This window comes from Astatotilapia calliptera, chromosome 17, assembly GCF_964374335.1.
Source record: "Astatotilapia calliptera chromosome 17, fAstCal68.1, whole genome shotgun sequence".
Classification (NCBI taxonomy): domain Eukaryota; kingdom Metazoa; phylum Chordata; class Actinopteri; order Cichliformes; family Cichlidae; genus Astatotilapia; species Astatotilapia calliptera.
Window position 1 is genome coordinate 28683168 of NC_137438.1, and position 22884 is coordinate 28706051.

Below are 22884 nucleotides of genomic sequence, written 5' to 3' on the forward strand. Positions count from 1 at the left end.
ACCTAACTGGAAACGAAGACTTTAATATCTGGATAGTTCCAAAATCCACTTCAACTCCACCTTCATCCATTAATCTTTGTATTTTTAGAGAACAAACCAACATCTGGCGACAGTTGAAAATTTTCTTTTGGCTGAAATTAACACATTTATAGAGCTTCAGATAAATGTGCAATGTCCCTGAAAAACAACTCATTTGTGTTATTGTTTCTGCTTGAATCATTCATATTCACTTTGACACTCCAACACATTTTCTGAACAAACGCTAAAAAAAACCCAATCGCATCAGCATCACACGCTTTAACATCTACCTGAGCCTTTTGTCTTAGTTACGCGTACATTAATGCTTAATAAAGCTTCCTTTTTCCAATAATATTGTGAATTACAGAGGATAGGAACATTTATCATCTCCTTTTTTTCTTGGACTGTTTGCATGCTATGCTATTAATCCTTTCAACAACAAAACCTGTAGCATCCCTCTGCTAATAACACGAGCTAAGCCCGTAGCTCTCAGGCCTATTCAACACATCAGTGAGCACAAAATGTGTAGTGAGTAGCCCTGGGGTAAAGCTGACAGGAAAGTGAATACCGTTGAATGACATGGGAGTGTAGATTGTTGAGATAGAGAGGGGAGACGCTTGGCTCCACAGGGGTAAGCTGAGACGCGTTTGTTAGCTCAGACTGAGAGGCAACATGCAGTAAGCACAAGCCTAGCCAAAGGACTGCAGGATATTTAGAGAAATGCATCAATGTGCTAATGGACCGACTGGATACTGTTTGTTATTGTATCACCGTGTGTGTATGCAACATACAGCCGAGATATATTGGTTCTGCTGTTTTAAAGTCTCTGAGGCTTTGGCCATTATTAAATTACATCCTCAGGCAATAAAGTTTAATGCAGTAATGAATACATGTGATTATTTTATAGTGAGCACAGGCTATGTGGGGGTACTTTAAGAGCAGAGCAAACAGTGAAAAGTAGTGGCGGCGCAATGCTTGCTGTGAGCCAGCCCGCTGGATCGCGGATTTCAGGACCACGGACAGCGATCAGCCTCATTCCAGGGCAGATGTGTCCACAACAGAGGATGAAACCCGACTTAGTTAAACGTTCAGCTGCGAAGACATATATGAGTGATGACATTAACGCCTGTACTGTTCTATTTATAGTCATATTAATATTGACGTGCCCCCTCCCCCCACTCTCAGCCTCTGCTCAGATATAAATACCCCCCCCCCCCCTCCCGCTGGAGCCAATTAGTAAGGCAAATCTTGGCATTTTATCCCACACTTATTCACAAACCTTTCACCGTGATAAACATGACGTAAAACCCAAATCTACATATTGTTTTCGTCGGCAGGTCTCTACACCCCAGTTTCACAACCAAGCATCCCCCCCCCCCCCAACTCCTCCTCCACGACACCATCGGTTAAAATCCAATTCGGTGAAATTCAGGGGGAAACGTTTAAGTGGCGACACCGGGGCGCGCATTCACGGCTGACGGTGTCGGGTTTGTTTTTAGCTGGGTGTTAAGGCATCGTTCGATCGGAGAAAAACACACTGGGCACGACAGATTTTCTTACCCAGCAGGCATTTCGAAAATTTCGCATAAATACTGGAGGTGTGTCTCTTACGCACATACCACACATAAACAGTGACCAATACTGTATATTTCTTAATACGGAACACACACACATACACTCAAATCGTTTGCTGGGTTAAAATGAGACTTGCATGTCTGCGTTAGAAGCGCGAATGGCTGTACGACTTAATTGCCAACAGAGACATCACTCTCAGCCATGCAGATCATCAGATCTCGGTGATTATCCATAAGAGCGAGCTCTAAGAAGGGAATCATTTCTGGAGCGGTTGACATGATTTTTTTTTTTTTTTTTAATGGGCGTGATCGGGCTCTCTGCCTCCTTTAGAGCATCTCAGAGATTCCCAAACGATGCTTCACACAACCACAACACATCCACTCGTGCCCATCCTCTCTCCGTGTCGTATAAAATGGCCTGGTTAGTGTGGGTATTTGAAGTGCATCATAAATGCGGTTTAAATTCCCTGCCTTCGTCCAGCCGCCGCGCCTCCGGGCTGCCTGCCTTGCGCCCTTGACATCGCCGCGGAGAGCTGCCGCCTCTGCTCCTCGCTGAGTTCACTCAGGTTGACCGGTGTCCCGTCTGAGACCCGGTAAAAGCCCCCCTTCCCGTCAGGTGCCAGCCCCTCGGGTAGCCCAGACGGCGGCCCCTCGCCTCCTTCAAGGCTCGCTTCGTTCCCCATGATCGGCCCCTCCCGTCCCCCTGTTCTCGGATCAATGCGCGATCCTCTTCTCGGTTTTTTATCTCCAGCGGGAGAAAGCGCTGCGAAGATGCTGCTCCTCGGTTTCTCGAAACATCTCAGATGATTTGTGACGGCGGTTACTTTACGTTCAGCTTCGGTGTTGCCCTCTGTTTCCTTTCTCGACGTTTTTCTGTCCCTCGCATCTCTGCAGCTGTAGCTACAGCACAGTTAACCACAGTTTTCCGTAAAAGGGGTCTCCGTTTTTACAACCGCTCACAGCCACAAAAGCTGGTTTCCGGTACAGTCTTACAAAATAAAATCAAAATGAAGAGGAAAGGAAAGCGTTTTTTACTGAGCATTTAAAACGTACACTGAGCACACAACGACGTATTTGGACTAGTGAAGGTTAAAAACGGATTAGTAAGGCTCGTAAATGAAAATGAAAGAAAAAAAGAAACCAATTGATCCTTAAACGTTTCATCTTCAATTATGACATTTGGATGCCTTTATAGTGAAGCGGAATTCGACTTCCGCTTTGTGATACTTGACGTTTTCACGCAGGTTTTCCACCAGCCTCTCAGCTCTGATGCCCACCGCGCATGTTCCTCCTCTGACAGGTGATCCGAAGACACCAGCGGGGGAAAATATGGATTTAAAGGAGACCTATTCGTCATAATGTATGGAACAGGCGGGTTCACTGATGCCTTCATTTTGAGTCGTATGTTCAGCTTCTCACAAGTTAAAGCAGGTAAAACAGATCAGACAGCTGAACGCATTTGGAGCTCCTTGGAAGTGTTTGTTGATGTTGCTGTATAATGCCCACACCTGGACTAACCATTCAGTTATAGTTAAATTATATAGATCTAATATAAGGAGGAAAACAATCACAAAGTATGTAACGGACATCTGCAGTAGTCCACAGATGACTCCTAACAAGAAGAGTAATTCATATGCCTTCTCAGTTGGCAGCTGTACACCTCTCTTTCTCAGTTTTTAAAAAAAATCCAAAATACATTATATTGTCAGATATGATAATGTGCATTTGAAGGCTGGCTGGGAAAATCAGGTTTCACTGACTGAAGCCAGATAAGTTGCAATGAATTCTTTATCTCCTCTCTCCTTGTGAAGATTTAATTGCTGTTGTTATCATGAAGAACACAGCACAGGATCAAATGAGCGTAATATAAAAGGAGGGTAATGAAAAGACAACGCAGAGGCAGCAGTATGTTGCATCTTTACACCATAACACCACCACAGCAACACACACACAACAGTCCAAAGCTGTAAACAGAATTACATTAAACCTGCCCACATGTTGCAAATTAAACCTACAGTGTATTTAGCTCTATTGTCTTGAGAACATGCACAGCAGGCCACAAGATTTGGCAAGTAGGATATTAAAATATGTCGTCTCCGCTGTACATCAAGGAGATATGTCACGATATGACAGCAAGTGCTCATTTGCTGTTTTGCATGTGGAGCTCTGAGGGGGGAAATGTGTCCTCACTTTACCCAGTTCAAAGCCCTTAGTACCTGGACTAGCTTGGTAAAGGGAAAAACTGGGTAACTAGACAGTGCGGTAGAAACAACAAAGACCAGAGCTTTAGTGCTTGTGTCTATTTCTTCCTGTTCTATTAATAATAGAATTGATAGGAATAAGAGCATGTGGCACTACAAATCATCATTTTACCACTGTTTACATGTCATGACAGCCCCTGCAAGTGGGATGATATTTGTTTGTCCTTCAGATATCTTTGTTTTTAGGCATTGAAAGCCATAAGCCTACACACGAGAGTACAGTCTTTTGATTTTTTGCTATAAATATGTTGGAATAGAAATAATTAGATAAAAATATTTGATAAAAATCTGCCATACAATCTATTCAGAGAGATTATTTAATTAAAGTTTGGTATAGATGACATTTTAGATCAGATGATCACTCTTGTGTCTAAGACCAAAATTTGGGGCAAACAGCCCCCCCACCCTCTCAAATTTAGAGTTTTTAATTAGCGTTTTTTTTATATTAACATGTACACAAATTATGGAGACAAAAAGTTATTTCATCAGAGTTAAAAACCAGCAAGGATTCCAGAAAGTTACTCAAAACATAGGTCAAGAAACAGTCCAGCACATGATTTGTACAATGTGTTTTTTCAGTGCTGATTAAAGAAACAGCACCAACAGTACCCAACAGTACCTTATTGAATATTTGTTTCATCCCCCCATAATACGCTGCTACTCCCTTTATTCTATTGCACAATACTATGTCACTTTCTAGAATCGCCTGCACTGATAGTTATTTATTCTCCAGGATATAGTTATATATATTACTTCGTTAGAGTTATTTGATACTATGTCTTGCACTATCCTACTGTATATTACTGTATACTACTATTCTTATTGTATATATTGTATATCTTATTCATCTGTTCCTCTGTCTCTTCTGCTGCTTTGAGCATGTACGTGACAAAAGAATTTCCCTCGGGATAAATAAAGTTATTCTTATTCTTAAAACAATGAGTGTGTAGGGTTATTTTTGGGGTGTGTGTTTAGCTATTATTTTTTGGCAAGATAGTAAAGATGGCTCCCCCACACAACCAGGTGAGCTATAATAGCCTGCCCCCCCCCCCCCCCCCCCTCCAGTTTCCAGTTTTTATTGACACCCAAGCTAACCGTCTCCTGGTTGTAGCTTCACATTTAAGTGAAGATGTGTGTTAGGCATCTCATTTAGTTGCAGAAGAAGGGAAAAAAGGCCAAATGTCACATTCTTTGTTTCTTATATTTTAGAGTAGGAAAATGTTAACCATAATTGGTTTGGCTACAGCATTCAAATCCACGCTTTACTCCATCACTTTCACTGTTTCCTGTAATGCTTTGCTTTTTCTCTTAGCCTTTAGTACCTCTTTCTGCAAAAACATGCTTTCTTCACCCTAACTTCACCTCTTTGGCTTTCACAGATGTGGATATTTTTATAGTTGTCTCCCTCTTTCTGCTTTCTTCCTGCTTCCTCTCCTCCTCCTCACCCTCCTCCTCACCTAAACGAATGTGTACATGTAGGCAGAGGTGAGTTTCGGTGTCTGTCTTCGGTGATAAATGATGGTGGTGTAGCGATTGCTCGGTTCCTCCCCTTCTTTCCACTGACTGCCGAAGCATGCCCTGATTGTCTCTACGCTGTGAGGCGGAAGCAGTCCATACATGCGCCTCCGTCTCTGGCGTGTGTGTGTGTGTGTATGTCTCATCCACATAGTCACATAAACACACTGACTGAAGTATTCAGTGATGCAAAGCAAAAGCATTCACCCAGACAGACGGACGGGCAGACAGTCACACACACAAACACAAACCAGCGTACAGGCGCAACATCAAACACAGGCCTAGGGACAAGCACTCTCTGAGGCATGTGCAAACCCAGCAATTTATACAGACACATACACACCTGCATACAGTGTACACATACACTTATTAGTACAGTGCTACCAGGGCCCTTTAGGCATGCTTCTGTTATAAAAAGCAAAACTGCAGAGGAGTGAAATGAGTATTCAGATCATCTTGTTAATTAAGAGAATGAATCAATACAAAACAATCTGAAAGCGCTGCATTACAAGTAGAAATCCAACACTCCCAGGACCATGAAAAGTAATTTCAATACACCACTTCACTGGACATGTTCACACTCACGAGGCAAACATACACTAAAGCATTGATTTAGCCTTTAAGGAGACATATATTTGTTTTTGTTTTTTTTATGTTTTATGAAGTACCTTAAATCAAAAATGCAACCACAGCTTTCTGGACTAGAAATGTACAATACTTCCTTCTGTATTAGAGTAGAAGTTCCTTAAAGTGTAGCTTAAAAGTACAATAAAACTAAACTTTAGTAGTACTTTAGGTACTCTTCAACACTGAATCAGGTGCTCTTCTGGACACTCCGAGAGGTATGTTTGTTCGTGCTGTGTAGCCTCATAAGTGTAACTTGAGTCTGGTAACCAGATAACACACACTGGGCTGTGTTCATTAAATTTGAATAGTCAGCTGGGGTATGAAGCAAAGAAGCTAACAAATGCGATATGTACATATATATGTATTTCGCTCTTGCACACCACTGCAAAACTCAAGTTTAAACTACAACTTCCAAAGCACAAGAATAGGCTTACACTGTCAGAAAATGAACCAAATACGCCCAAACACGGCCTTGTAGATTTATTCCTTTGTGAATACAGTGCAACACCTGTTTTTCCTTTCTTATATTCTTGTCTGAAATTAAAAAAAAACCTGCTAGAAATTTCCCAACTTCCTCCAAATTGCTGTCCTTATTCTAAGAAGAGCAAGCAAGAGCTACATACCTGTGTTACCGTGCACAAATATGCGCCGCCTTCTCTCTCCAAAGTCTGTGTGCGATGAGGTGAAGCAGCTCCCAGGTGACGGTGTACTTGCAAGTGACGTTTAATTTCTGGTACATTAGGACTGAGCTTTCCTTAACCTTATTAGCGTCCTGGCACAAGCCTAATTCCGCCTTCAGTGCCAATTTTTTCCTGACCACTGAGGCACGATGGACTAAAAATATTTTTAAAGTCACAGAGGCGCCTTCCCTTCCTTTCGTTTCTCAATCTTACTAACCTTATGCACAGGAGCGGGAGCGCGTGGTAGGTGTGCTTGAGTGCACCTGCTGCCAACACACACACACACTAACAGACAAAGACACACTCATGGGCAGACATAAGCGGCCACTCTAATCCGCTTTCCCTCTGAAAGATAGGCCAATCAGACACTGCTCTGCACTGTAAGCTGTTTTCTTGTACACAGACTTCATCTGAGCACATCTCTGCTGTGGCTTGGTGCCAAACTTGAGGGTCAAGTTAGCCCAGTGGGGGAAAAAAAAACACCCAAACAAAAACAAAACAAACAAGCAAGAAAAAAAAGGATCCATCATCAATTATTCATCTCTTGCCAGACTTCATTTTTCCCCTCATTTCTTTGGCCTCCAAAACTGCACCGAGAGGCCTCGACACCACCATCTGTTGAACCCAGTTAACACAAACAAGGGGAGTGGGTAGCAGTGGATGACATGATAGCAGCATTACAGAAAACATAGGATTACTCTATGGTATTTAAGAAATAGGACGCTCTTCTTTCTCAGAGTATTGCTGAGGCCGTTTCCTTGGAGCTAAATTCTCTGTGAATAGTGTTCCTCGCTCCCTGAAGACACACAAAGGCGTCAGATTCAGAGACTCAACACAAGTTATATAAATCCCTTTGTTTCATACAAACACACAGCAGCACAAACACAAAGAGCTGAGAATGTCGACGTATATATGAGCGATGAACTGTTGAAAAGCCTGAAATCATGTATGAAATGTGGCTTGAAATATGATGAAAACCAAATAAGACTTTTTCTTTGTTTCAACTGCACGGAGGAGGAGATGGAGTCTCACAACACCTGTCCTCATCTGCATCTTCTCCTCGATATACAAAAGGATCACAGACTCGCTGCAGTATCACAGTGGTCAGCTCAAAAGACTTCAGGCTTCCAGTTTTAAAAAAATTGCAGGAAAAAAAAAATCTAAAATCGATGTGTGTCGGATTTGCTTCCCGGAGGTTGTTATGGTGCTAGGGTGAAGGGCGTGGGAAGGAGACTTTAACTGGTAACAGAACTGTTAATAGGATTTGCAGGTCATTGTCTGGGAGCCAATCTCCAAGCCAATTTTCCAGTAGCTGACTGATGTAACAGCAGCGTACACTTCTTGCTAAATAAAGGTGAAGTGGTTACAGCGGGGTCTGGATATGGAAAAACTGCAGGGAAAGCGGGTAATTATAGCACAAGTAGCCACAGTTTCCTCTTTAGGCTCAGCTGGTGAGAGGCACTTGTTCCCAGTGATCAGTCAGCGTGACAGCACTCTGATGTTGTGTTCCTCGGAAGTTTGAATTCCTGTGAGCATACCAGTCATTGCGAAGTCTGCTCAATGGAGGCGGCAGCCCGTGCTAATTAAGAGAAACTTTCTGCAGCGCATTCCACAGAAGCTGCAGTCGAGTGAAAACACAGCGCAAGGATCTTTCAGGGGGGAAACTGCCTAAAAACTGGGTTTTTAAAACAGCGGTGAGCTCCTGTGATTTAGCATTAATTTTAATGTAAATAAATAGATTATTACCTTAAAAAGGCTTCTTAGAATTTCTTTCTGTTTCCTGAGAAGTCATAGAAGAGATATGGGGAGGGGGGAGTCGCCTCAACAGGCATTTAAGCAAATGAGACATCCCTGCTTCAGAGCTGTCATTTTAAAGTGATGTCAATTAATTATGGCGTATGGCACAGTCGCAAAGCCTGCTGCTATATTTTATGATCTCTGAGCATGACAGTGTTCGTGACAACTTCTTTACTTTTAATTGAACTCACAACGAGGTCTAGTGAGACAAGAATCTATTAAAGTCATACAAACAGCCACAAACAGTGAAGGGCTTTGAAATTCACGCAGAGCTGATTATCTTTACAGCTAATATAACTCACGAATAGAAAAAGAACATTTATTTGTCCTGTTTCCACCATGTTTTTTTAAAAAATGTATTTATTTATTTTATTCCTCTTCTGTGTCATACCTCTTTTATACTTCACGGATCCAAAAGACTAATGTTAAGGATATACCTGTGCATCCTTCTCACATCTCCTCCAGCAGGCGTCCGATCTCATTGCTCTTCTTTTCGCCACATGCATTTTAGGATTCGAGATACCCTTCAAGATGGTACACTGGGATGAATTTAAGAGTCATGGACAAGAGGAGCGTGGAGATGATGAGGCTGGTCATGGCTGTCATGGTCATGGGTTGAGTTTTATTGGACTTTTAAGTTTTGTTTATTTAATTATTCGTTGTGATTCCTGGTGCATTTGCTGCTTTAGCCTTATTCCTCCCTTATTGTTCTTCTCTCCTGTGCCATGACATGGAAGCATGCTATCCTTGCACAGGAGACAACTAGAATCATATGGGAAACAGCCAAAAGTCTCCCAAACTAACAAAATTCAACTACCAACAGCTTTTAAATAGAAAAGATTGAAAAAAATAAAGGACCCACATAAAGTCAAAGAATCTGAAAGTTTAGCTAATCATTGCATGTTGCTGGATTTATAAATTTAAATACATTTTCAATACCAAATCACGTGCACATGTTTGGACTGTGAGAGGAAGCTGGAATTCCTGGAAACAACCCACATAAACCGCACACAGAAAAGGCTCAGACTGGAACCAAATCCAGGATCTAGATCAAGATTGCCACCACAGCACCGCCCCAAACTATTCTTCAATTTGAAAATGATCACGTCACTCTTTACATCAGCAACTCATCTGCGCTGCTGCGCATCAAAATATGTACTATGTATTTGCAATTCTAATCGCTGTTACTTCATCAAAAATATCTCCGTGAGTCAGATAATAGATATCAATCTTACATTTCCTTCCATATTTCATTTTCTCAGGGTAAATATTTGGTTTGAGAGCACTCTCCTAAAGCACGACTCACGGCTATAATGGATTTGTGTTGTGCCCTTCTCCCACTCTCACTCCACATTCCTCTTTTATTCATTGCAGTGAATTGACAGAAGTTGACATCTTAACTAATGCTACTCCAGGATCTAATGAGCTGATTCATCAGTAGTGGTACAGGACTGGGAGTAGCCCTTTGTTGGGGGAGAGGGGGAGGTAGAGTGCTCATTTTGGAAAGAGAGGTGAAAGGGTTAATGTCAAAGTAATGTGGCTTTAAATGCCAATCAAGTCATGCACACCCCCGTGGTTTATGAATCATTAACAACACACACCTGTTGTCAGGGCAGTGCGTCACAGATCGTGGCATCGTCATTTTGCCACAGGGGAGTAAGTCCCTTGTGTTGAGCTAAACTAAACACAGATGAGTCATAGTGAGGGCAAATTCAACTGAGCATGTCCATTCAAACACATCATATTTTGGAGCTAAGAAGGGGGTTACATAAAATACTCCACAGGACTTGGGGTCATTCTCTACATGCTACCGTATTTTTCATGTAGTATTTTCCTTGGCTTGTAAAGCTGCTTGGACCAGAGAGCTTTGGCAGCCCTTGAAGATTTACCCAATCCTTGAGTGTAACTCTGCAATCTCCTCTGATTCAGTATTCTCTCCAGCGATGGTCAGGAATAGGTCATTGATCACCTCATCAATCACAAGCAATCAGCGAGTGGTACGTGGCTGAGGTCAAACTGGTGAGTGCGTATCAGTTTATATCTGTACCAACGCAATAAGGAGGACGGATCAAAATAATAAATCATAATTCCACAAGAGAGACCAACAAACAGCACCCTCATAGGCAAATTAACTTGGTGTTTGAGAAGAATATGGAAGTCATGCATGACTGAATGGCTTTTAGTTCAATCCAAATTAAGGTATCTTTAAAGTCGAGTATGTTAAGAGCAGAGATGGGTAACGCATTACAAGTAACGCGTTACTGCAATCTGATTACTTTTTAAAGTAATGAGTAAAGTAAGGGATTACTATCGCAAAAACGGTAATTAGATTACCGTTACTTTCCTGTAGGAACGCTGCGTTACTGCGTTACTAAAACCGTGAGTTTTTTGCGAGAATGTCTCATGACAATGAACTTTTGAAAATAAGTAATCAGTAAAGTAACGGGATTACTTTTTTGGGGTGTTAATCAGTAATTAGTTACTGATTACTTTTTTCAAGTAACTTGACCAACACTGGTTAAGAGACATAATTGTGACTCATTTGCATGTTATAAGTAAATAAAGAAATCCCTAAAATCCACATACTTAACAAAACAAGCACCACGGGCAGAAACAGTACAAAAAAGATGTAACTATTTTGAAAGATGTGGATTTTATAAAGCAATAATTCTAGTGATTCTTGAGATGCATGATGGGAAATGTGGGCTCAAATCCACTGTTTTGGATTTGATGATATTAGACGGTAAAAACATGAAAGGTCTGGTTTCTGACTGTGTGTAAAAGATTTAAAAAAAATCACTGTTAAAAAATCGAGCTGAGTGTTTTCACAAACCACATTGCCATTTTGAAACTGGACATGGCAAGTGTATACCGAGGGTACAGATCAAAGGAGAAGTAAGGATGATTTATCACAGACCATACAAGGAGAAGAGGAGTCGCCTCTTGCTGGTCATTAGAAAGAATGCAGGTTTAAAGATTTCACTCACTTCACTTTTCATACCCCAAATCTACAACCATCCTATGTACAGACCATAGATATGCTTCATTATTATTATTATTATAACTCCTGAATCTTATCCAACTTGTACGTAAAATACTAAACTAATAGAATAGAATTTTAATGGAATAAAACCGCTATTTGTTAAGAGCAGAATCATAGGACTTTATATTAAAGAACTCCTAATTTTTAATTTGAATTATAGAGCCAGATCAATTAGTATACTTTAAATACATATTAGACTGAGCAGTGGGGAAATATATATTCATTTAAATCTATTTTCCATAAACCTTTCTAGATCTTGGAAGATTTAGAAAATTTTCAGCACTGTGCCAAATCCGGTAAATTAAATCAGTGTGTAGCCAAGAAAAGAAAGCTGCACCTGGAGAACACAGTAGGGTTCAGTCTTGATGGGAAATGTCATCTATCATCAAGAAGAGCTGCTTTGTATTACATCCCTCCCCCAGTTGCCATGGTTTCCAGCTGCCACTCAGCTGCAGGGTTCCTAATTATGGGATCTCTTGAAGATTACTGCAACATGTATTTTTTGTCTGCTTATTTTGTTGGTTTTTGTTTTTTTAGCCCTTTATCACCATTCCTCTTCCCCGCTGTTTTTCTTTCCCTCCTTCTTTCTCCCCTTTCTTTTCCCCAGTCAAGTCTGTCCCGTATTTAGCAGGTTAAAATAAAATAAACAATAAAAGGCGAATCAAATAGACCAATACGGCAAGGCTGGGTTGGTCGATTTGGTAAAGTAAATCCGTTGGGCATCTTTCTTTGCCTTTAGACAATAATTCTGATGGCAAAAGAGCCAAATGGGACAGGTCAAAAAAAAAAAAAAAGAAGAAGAAGATTACTGCAACATGCATCAGTTGCATGAAGTATACTGCAGCTAAGGAACATTATAGACTGTGTGTCTATGCTTTAAGAATTTTTTTTGATGCACGAGCATGTGCAGGAGTGGACAGTTAATGAACGTGCACGAGAACCTTCTGTTGTCATTTCCACAGTTCGCCATAACATCCTAACGCCTAACGACATCTATCTATCGCTCTCACACAGACGGACACACAAACACAGACATCTGTTGGATGATCTTTGGCACATCGCACCATGTCTCTGCCATAACCAGAAGCTGACGAAACTGCATTTGCTTAATTGAACAAAATGTTGAAATGCTACAAAATGATTAATATGTCTATAAGCCTAAAATGTTTCTAAAATGTAACATTATTATGTCCTGTTTTTGCAGAAAATATGTGAGAGTTTAATTCTTTGAACAAATATTTGGGTGTACAGACCAATAGCAGCTCAGATAACCTTAACCAAACCTCAGAAGATGACCTCAGAGACCAGCATATTTCTTCTTTCACCTGATGTTGCTCGCTTCTTCTCTCTTCTTGCTCAGTGTGGCAAAATGCATCATACACCCACAGACAGTGGTAAATGGTAAATGGCCTGTATTTATATAGCGCTTTACTAGTCCCTAAGGACCCCAAAGCGCTTTACATATCCAGTCATCCACCCATTCACACACACATTCACACACTGGTGATGGCAAGCTACATTGTAGCCACAGCCACCCTGGGGCGCACTGACAGAGGCGAGGCTGCCGGACACTGGCGCCACCGGGCCCTCTGACCACCACCAGTAGGCAACGGGTGAAGTGTCTTGCCCAAGGACACAACGACCAAGACTGTCCAAGCCGGGGCTCGAACCGGCAACCTTCCGATTACAAGGCGAACGCCCAACTCTTGAGCCACGATCGCCCGTCAACAGTGTAACATAGTAATAAAATATTTGTCTGATAGTTGCCTTGAAATGTTCCAAACAGTACTGACACTATCAACATGGTTTAGTTGTTCATAATTCAAAGTCAATACTCAAATGAGCTCAGTTTAAGCCTAGTGGACAGCTAAAGGACAGAGCTAATGGCTACCCGTCAGTCAAAGCAGCGATGCCCCCCAAAAAGCTCATTTTAAGCCTTAATAACATTTACATCGGAAAGTTATAAAATAAATACCTCCACACAGTCGTACTGAAGAATTAAATTAGCTGTAGAAAACAAAATGTCTTTTGCACCAGACTGTATACATGTTCATTCATGCTTCATAGCTAAACACTTTAACATGGCATGTGTTGCTTTTTGAAACGGCCCCAAGTGGTCGGTGCAGGAACTGCAATTTTTGAAATTTGCCTTCTTTTTTGAGATGCTGCTTGACCACATGTGTGCCAGTTCTTCTCACTGCAGCTTTTTACAAGTAAATGACAGTTGTATTTAATGGCTGAAGCATGCAGGACTACATCCAGGGTATAGTAAGAGTTGAGCAGCACCCCTTGAGGTAAAACTGAGTTCAAAGAGAATGAAAAATTATATATTGGGGGGGGGAAGCTGCACTGTATCTTCTGTATCTTTGAAATATACTAAAGTAGCAGAGAGAGGGGACTAGCAGTGAGCTCAGCATTTTGCCGCTATCATGTCCTGCCATTGACCTAAATCTCCTCCTCTCTCCTTGCCCACAGACTTTATTTCCCACAATCCCTTGGGCTAGCTCCTGGGCAAGAAGGAATGAGTCAGAGCTTCTGAGCAGTGCAGAGCCTACTTTCTAAAAGTCGTGAGGCGCTTTGGATGTGAATACACATATACTGCAAATGCACTAGCACATATCATGTACTTTATTTAAATAAAGTACAGTTAGCTAGAAGAAATCTGAATCTGGACGTTTTGACTCTACCAGTACCTACTGTAAAACACAGTCTGAGATACTACTATAATACATTTGTGTGTAGACTTTTAGTAATACATTTCAAAAACTTTTCACACATTATGTTGCTCTTACACTTTCGTAAGCAGTCCACAGTTTAATAATCCACAGTTTAAAAAAACTGTGGATTATCAGTACCACCCCCTAAAGAAATAATATGGTTTCAAATAGAAATGTAGCTTTGAGGCACGGATATGATAGGAGACGTTTAGAGGAAAGCCCTTCAGACAGTGAGAAGCCCCCTTGAAGCAAAGGAAAGAGGAATAAAATCACCAAACATAATGGTCAAGACATCCTGTTTCTACAGCTGAAAGTGAGTATCTTAAGAACTCAGACTGACACACAGGACATTCAAGGACAGTAGTCATGGTAACAGGAGCAGTAAATTCACAATGTGCATAAAACTTGAGGGGCAGGGAAACTGTTTGCACCAGTCTAATCACTTCAGCTGACATACAACATGCATGCACTTACACATCCACATGTTACCTTTGAAGTCATTGCACCTGGATTTGAATGGAAGCTATTTCTATTTCTATCTATCTATCTATCTATCTATCTATCTATCTATCTATCTATCTATCTATCTATCTATCTATCTATCTATCTATCTATCTGTTATAGCGTTATAAGGGTATAAGGTGGTGGGCCAGCAGCGACCTCTGGTGGATCTTCATGAGAAGCATATTTGGGTCTGAGTTTAAGGCTGTCTATAGATGGCACGTGATCACTAGAAAACACATAATTAACAATATTTTTAAAGAAAGACGAGCGTTGCAGTTTCAGGATATAGAACAGGAAGATTGCTGATATTATAATAAACATCAACAATGCATCCACTCTGGCAAGTAAAAAGGTCAGTTTTGCAAGTCATCAAAACTCGAGTTAACTCCCCAGAAAGCTTCAAATGTGGGTGTAGATGTTTGCTAGCAGTGAAGAGCTAGTTCAGTCAAATTCCAGAAATAAAAATCTCACTTATCTCAAGTGGCATCGAGCCTTGCAGTCAGTTTCTATTGCACAAGTTGCCCCTGAGATTTTTGGCAGCATCACAACACAATAAAGGCGCATTCATTATTAAAGCACTATGCAGATTGCACTTTAAAAATGTAACACCAAGACATTCCAGCTTTCCAGAACAGGCAGACATTTGGACACTTGTCATAGCCGGGCACGCACAAGGGACAATATTTTGGTAACGATGCCTCAGTAAACAGTGCCAGTGAGCCGACATGCACAGAACCTTGCAAACTAATTCACCTAACTCATTATGTGCTGTGCCAGGGATATTCCAACTGTGGTTTGCCAGAATGTCTGTAATGACTCTTTAAAACCAGAAGCTTATTATGCTAAACTTTTATTCCAAGAAATAGTCCCGATGGAAAGTGTTTTCTGCGAAGTTAATAAGCAGAGTTTAATACACTGCTGTGGAAATGTTAGCTATGCTCCCTTACCATCACCAGTAGAGCTTTCATCTGTCTAAAATACACTTACTGGCCACTTCATTAGAGATACCTGTCCAACTGTATGTTAATGCCAATTTCTGGCAGCAGCTCGATGCATTTCAGTATGGTGAAGACTACCTGTTGAAGTTCAAATAGAGTATTAAAATATTTCACCAACTGCTGATCTGAATGTTTTTTCCACACAATCATCTCTCGGCTTTACAAAGAATGTTGAGGGAAAAAAGAAAGAAAGAAAATATCCATTGAAAGGCAGCTCTCTGGGCAAAAAATGCCTTGCTGAATCCAGAGAAGGGCCAGACTGCTCCCAACTGAAAGGAAGGCAACAAATAACCCAAATAACCACTACTAAGGTATACAGAAAAGAATTTCTGAATGTCAGACCTTGAAGAAGATGGGCTTCAGCAGCAGAAAACACACTGGGCACCACTCTTTTCAGCTAAGAACAGGAAGCTGAGGCTACAATTCATACAGGCTCGCCAAAATTGGGCAACGGGAGATTGGAAAAATATTGTATGGTCTGCTGATTCTTTATTTCTGCTGCAACATTTGGATGGTAGGGTCGGAATTTGGCATTAACAACGTGAAAGCATGGATCCTTTCTGCCATGTAGCAGAAGTTCAGGCTGATGGTGCAATGCGAACCACCTAGTTCAGCCAGTTTACCTAATGAAGTTGAGCATAAATAAACAGTGACTCTTCTCCAGAAATTCATTTTCTGTGTGGACGTTCCCCGAAGATGAATCCAATGCTGGTGGGTCTAGACTTCCAACATGACTTTAAATGCAGTCAGAATCCAAAATTACAAAAATGTAATTATTTAATCAGAATGACACAGCTGTGTTTTCTCAAACTAACACACAACTGTCTCAATTGTAAAAAGGGTTCCATTATGCAAGAGTCACTTCTTCTATAGGCTCTCAAAATCAGAGAAAAGGCCATGCTTTTTTCCTTATATCAGTAATAAAGTGCCTGAATGAGCTGTTTTGGTTGGCAGCCTACTGTGATGTCTTGAAAGGCATGGCCAGTCACCTCTCCTCAGGAAAGTCCAGCTCTGGAATGGCGGAGTGTAACGCAACAGACATTAGGAATATCAATTTTAGAGCATAACTTGAAAACAAACAAACAAACAACAACAACAAAACAGGTGTATACACACATGAAAGAATGAATCTACATGGTGTTATGAGCAGAAACCTGAGAAACACATTCCAGGGTCAGAAGGGTGCCCTTGGGACCTTTAATTGTAGGAGGGTGGATCGAAAGGTTTTTTTTGGCATGAATGAGAACAAAGACGCTTGTTCTTGTAACAGAGATGTTTATTTAGACAACTGAATGCATGCCAAAAAGAACTGTGTTACAGCAGTGGTAACTTTCAGCTCTCTCACATTTCTAACTCTGAGGGAAAGACCAGATTAGGGACACAACAAACTTTTGAGCGTTGGTAGGGAACACTATCTTGCCCTAATTTATTGCATTGACACATTACTCTTGTCATGAACTCAGAGGGCGCGGGGAGACAGGAGGTACCATTGTTGAATCAAAGATTAAGGAGCTTGGACCTTAAAACAGCTTTGGCTAGGATATCATGAGTTGTTAATATCACTGTTTGGCAAAATTAATTCACACATTGCGTTGAGGAATTTTTTTTTCCCTTTCTTTTTTTTTTTTTAACCTCTCACACAAAACACGTAAAAAGACAATAAAAAAGATGCACTTACTGTAGGTAGCATTCACATGCAGTATAATGTGTCTTCTCCTCAGACTAGATTTAACATTTTTCTCCACTATTTCTTACAGAAATTCACAGCTAATGTTTTTCAGTTTGGGGAAATTATCTTACACATAATAGCTACTGGATGAAAAATGTTGATGGGATCGGGAGAAAATAAAAGAAGAGGAAAACAGTGAGATGATCTGGTATGAAAGGCAAAAAGAGACAAAATTGTGCTTATTGTTGGTGGAATCTCTGTCAGACGTTTTGTTTAATGAACACGCAAACCCCTGCACTCATGCTTCTAATTCATGTTCAGCTCCCTCAAAAAGGGGGATTCCTTCTTGACACACAGACATCCGGCCACTTGGTCCATCAAAATTGTTTTGTTTTTTTGCTGCTGTTGCCATTGTTTCTCCAATATACCGATGAGCCAAAAATACCATAATATCAAAAATAAATGCAACCCTTTCACAAAACAATGAGCAAATAAATAATAATCAAGTGGTGTTCTTGTACTGTATATGTACTGTATATACACAGAGAGTTACGTTTGTCGTATATATGTACACAAACAACTGGCAGTCTTGTTTCAGACTGGGCTTTTAGCATAGCGGACAACTGGGATTTGTGCCCTATAAATCCCAGAAAAAGCAACAACAAAATAACTTATACACAGAATCCTTGGGAGCAGAAGGGGTTACGCACGCTGAAGACTACTATGTCGCCTGCAATTTTTGCCCCCCAAAAGTAGAAGCACTGGTTTCGAAAGGAAAGCAAATTTTAAAAAAAGTAGTAACTTTTTGCTTTTTAGGAAGGGTGTAAAAAAAAAAGAGCCTCTTAAAATAATTAGCTTATTATTAAAACATAACAACAACATGCACGATGCTTTCCGAGCCTCAGTTGGAGAGGGTTATGATGAAGCACTTTTGCACAGTTGCATGACTTTGCAGTGTTTTTTTCATTTCTCCATCTAATAATGCTTCTGTCCTGCGAAAAACACCGGTGCCATCTGTGCACATGTCGAGGCGAACCGCAGCCCCTCTGTGCCCTCCTGTGAGCGTGCTGCTCGTCTTGAATTGAAAGACGACATGAGAGGTTCTATTCTCCTCTCAAGCAGTTCTTCAAAATAAGAGTTTTGAATCCTTTTCTTTTAGCAGTTCTATGCTCAGGTCAAACGGGCCAGCGGCTCGCACTGAATTCCCGCTTCTTTCAACGTCTCCACGGCTGTCCTCCCAGCATGCTATGTCCATTTGCTTACCAACAAACACCTCACTAAACATTTTTTTTGTCCCGGTCTTATTTTAGTAGCTTATGTACAGGAGGTTGAAGTGTCTGCCAGCCAGTATCCCAGGCAACCAGCATATCCTCACACATTTACAGTATGCATTCCAGTTTTTCAGTCCTCTTCTCATCTTTGTCCTTTTCACAGGTTGTGTGCTTTTGTGTCTGAATGAGAGCTTCACTGACGTTACATGTGTGGAGTTCATGTTTCTACCTAAAAAGTATTTCAGATGTTTTGCTTTTTCTGCTGTTATGGAGAGGTCACTGAATCACACATTGCATCTATAGAACGTATTTGTGTGTTTTTGTGTGGATGCGTGGGTTTGTGCTTGCATGTGTGTCGGTCTGGTATAATGTGTCCTTTTTTTTTTCTTTTCTTTTTTTTCAAACGCTGCGTGGAGGTCTTTGAAGCTCATGGGTCCTCCTGTTGCGTCCCTTCTTATTTTCCTGCATCCGTCTCCACTTGGTTGCATGTTGGCTGCTCGCCCGAGATCCCCCTGCGAGCTGAGAACCAGCTAGCCTGGCCTGCCCCTTCTGGCCATTTTGGGTTTTCTGGTTGTTCTTAGGTGCCTCACTGCTCAATATACCCTTTTGGGTATTCTGACTGAGTGTTGGCTCTTCTACTGTTAGAGCTCCAGCCTGATGCCATGGCCGACTGAGAGGTGGACTGGCTTGCTGTTTCTGAGCAGTGGGGGCTAAAGCTCTAGGCTGTAATGCAGAGTTGGACCCGCCTGCGCTGTCAGGCTTGCCCTGACTGTTGCCGTTAGGTGTCTTCACCCTCTTCTGTTTGCGCTCTTTCTTCCACACTCTGTCACAAAACTCCTCCACGCTGTTTAGCTCTGGGTGGTCCAAGAGAGACAGGAAATCTCGGTACCACATCCTGTGCTTGGCCGAGTGACCTGCGCCACCTCCCGCGCCAGGAATTCCAGGCAGGATGTCACCCAATCTCTGGGTGGGGATGACCTGGAGGTTGAGGCGTAGAAGAGGCTGGATAAAGCCGTGTTCCACAGCCTGGCAATGGTAGACCCCGGTGTCAAACTGAGTGAGGCTGCGTATCAGCAGACCTTGGTCTGTACGCAGCACTCGGTCATCTAGCTTTATCTGAAATGAAACAAAGAGGAAGACAAAGAACACAATGGGTGAAAATACTGAAAAAAATAAAGATGGAACATGAGAATGAACCAGAGTTTTTAAACGTACATATTCGATAATCTATATCAGAGATGTCTGACTCAATTAATTCACACTTGTCTTGCACTGCTCAAAACTACCCAAAAATAACCCATTAGAAAAACTCTTTCCAGAAATCATGACCCAGTTACTCAGAAAAATCCATAAAGTTTGATGTGAGAAGTTTTGTGACAGAACTATACAATATTCCTTCTATTAAATTACACCCCCAAACCAATTTCTAATAATCAGATCAGGATTTCTGGAAGGAGATACTGCCATTTACCCCCCTTACATTCAGGGGAAGGGATATATCTCTACAGCTGGTATCACTTAACCGAGGAAAGTCACATCAGAAAAAGAAAACACGTTTTACATTATAATGTCAAATTTGGTCAGGAAAGAAGAAGAACAATGAACAAGGGTTCAAAGGAAATGCCTTGTTTCAGGTCTCACTGAATACATGAGTATTGGTAAGAAAGATTGAAGCAAACTCCAAAGGTTCCTTTCAAGCTAACGCTGCTTCACACTGGAAAAACTGCAGCTACATCAATCACCTGGGCTGTCAGCACAGAGTGATGTTGTCCAGAAAAAGTAGAAGCTGGCTTAAACTTAGCAGCAAATCATGCAGCAAGTGTGGGTGGGCACAGCAAATTCTTATTAGGTTAATTTCTTAGCTGAACACTATTTTTTGCTGAAACAGTAATATCCTTCCATATAAAATTATTAACGGCTGTGTTTCACATTTAATACACCCTCTGACTTGTGGATCTATTACACAGCTGGACTTTTTTGTATCGTATTTCTCTTTGCTTATTGGTACCTAAAATACCACGCCTAGAAAGGCCAGCTATAAAAATACAGCCGCAGTACAAAAGTTAATCTAAACACCCACACCCAGTGGTTTTCACCCTTTTGGGTCTCTGAGGTTAAAGATTAGAAGTGTCATAAGTCACTACATGATGGAGCAGGAAAGGTGGAGCCCTGGATGGAGATATTTTGTCTGAAGAAATCTAACTATGTGTAATATATTTTATAATCATCTAGCAGTATATTAGCAAGTCATCTTAGGCATACACACCTCAAGCTTGCGCTCGTCGTTGGGCTTCTGCAGTTGCCAGTAGATGAGCGCTCTTTGAGACTTGGGGCTGCACTCTAGAAACATACTGCTGTTCTCCACACCAAACACACTCCTGTCCTCCACGCTGTCCCCTAAGCCATCCATGTCATCTGCTCAATGCAAAGCACATGCAGACAGACTAATGAGACGCAAATGGCATGAGGAGGAGACAGTGTGTATGTGCTTGTATGAAATTATTAAGGTACCGTGATGCTGAAGGTCTGAACACTGGGAAAGAGGATCTCCATTTCTGATGTCTTGCCGTCTGGTTCGCCTGTGAAAAAACGACAGTGAAACTGAATGGAAGTGGTGGAAACAGACAGCTATGAGGACCTGTGGAAAACTAAGTAAACTGCATGATTCAGTAGCTTGCAGCACTACCTTTAGCAGCAATAACTAGTTTTCTGTATGACTTCATCAGTCTGTCACATCATTGTGGAGGAATTTTGGCCCACTCTTCTTTACAGCACTGTTGCAGTTCATTCAGATTTGTTAGCATTCATTTAGGTCCAGCTCTCTTGAGATCAATTTCAATCAGGTTGAGGGCTGGACTTAGACTGAATCACTGCAACACTTTTCTCTTTTCTTTTTCACCCATTCTGTTACAGATTTGTTGCTATGCTTGGAGTCATTGACCTGTTGGGTGATCTTGTCTCGGCCAAGCTTCAGCTGTCGGACAGATGACCGCACGTTAGCATACCTTAGTACACAGAGGAGTTCATGGGGGACTCAGTGACTGCAAGCTGCTTAAGTCCTGGGGCTGTATAGCAAACCCAAATTAATACCCCACCACCGTGCTGGCTGTTGGTTTATGGTGTTTGCACTGATATGCTGTGTTTGGTTTTCTCCAAACATGGTACTGTGCATTATGGCCAATTCCAGAAGTCTAGTGGTTTGTTCACATGCAATTTTGCAAACCTAAGCTATGCTGTCATGTTCTTTTTAGAGTGAAGAAACTTTCTCCAGGTGATCACACCACACAAGGCATACATATTTGAGTCCTTTTTCAATTGTACTGTTATCATCTTTACTCTCAGTTGGCATGCTAAATGTTAGGGTTGGAGATGTTGCCCTTAAAGTTTTTACAGTTTATCTGAGCCTTGCGAGGTCTGACCTTGGGGTGAATTTGCTGGAAGATTGTGGAATTATGTGGAACCCAACTCTTTTTTGTACATAAATGAGTTTAACTGTACTAATTAAAGTGGATCTGGACAATCCTAAAATGTTTCAATTACTGTCAGTTAACTCTTTTAACCACATGTAACTATTAGCTTCCAATTCCATTGCTGTAAGCTAATACTTGATTTCATAGCTATATAATTACACAAACAGTGAACAGATTTGACCTGCTTCTCCATAACGTTTAGCTAAGAGTTAGCCGACACTGTTAGCTAACAAATTCAACAAATCACTTTTTATCCAAATGCTATTTAGCCTTTAACATACAACATTAGCTAATAGTTAGTTGTACATTTAGCAAAAAACCCCCAACAAAAACATCTTTTTAGTTACTGAATGTGTTGCAACTGTTTCATTTGTTGACCCATGTCATTAGATTTCTGTTTAATTTCTCAGTTTTCTTTATTGCAGGGTTATTACCTTACAATATAAAGCACATTGAGGCCACTGTTGTTGTTATTTGGGGCTATATAAATAAAATTTTATTGAAAATCATTACCCATGCTATCAGGTAAAACTGTTCAACTGTTTTACAGTAAGTGAGAGATCTTAACCGTTTATTCACTTTGTTTCCATTGCTTTTTTATTTATATCTTCTATTAATTTCTTTTGGCTGCTACTACTTAGTAAATTATACTTTTACTTAACTTATCTAAGATTAGCTTTGCAAGTATCCAGTGGTATATTTGTAACCTGGTTGGGAATCATTGCTGTACATGACAAGTT

The 22884-nt window shown here is 41.0% G+C and overlaps 2 protein-coding genes across 4 annotated transcripts in view; both read right to left on the reverse strand.

Annotated features, from left to right (window-relative positions):
• Positions 1–2638, reverse strand: part of pcloa (piccolo presynaptic cytomatrix protein a) — a 64221-nt gene extending 61583 nt beyond the window's left edge. Inside the window, exon 1 of the mRNA XM_026146505.2 lies at positions 2064–2638. Within this exon, the coding sequence (XP_026002290.2) occupies positions 2064–2275 (212 nt within the window). The 5' untranslated portion in view covers positions 2276–2638. The remainder of the gene's footprint in view (positions 1–2063) is intronic.
• Positions 2639–16992: 14354 nt separating this feature from the next.
• sema3aa (sema domain, immunoglobulin domain (Ig), short basic domain, secreted, (semaphorin) 3Aa) overlaps positions 16993–22884 on the reverse strand; it is a 35910-nt gene continuing 30018 nt past the window's right edge. For all 3 annotated transcript variants that reach the window (XM_026146365.2, XM_080292189.1, XM_026146366.2), the window contains 3 exons: positions 21186–21253; positions 20941–21089; positions 16993–19790 (listed from right to left, as the gene is read on the reverse strand). In XM_026146365.2, coding sequence (XP_026002150.2) covers positions 19074–19790; positions 20941–21089; positions 21186–21253 — 934 coding nt within the window. In that variant the 3' untranslated portion in view covers positions 16993–19073. The remainder of the gene's footprint in view (positions 19791–20940; positions 21090–21185; positions 21254–22884) is intronic.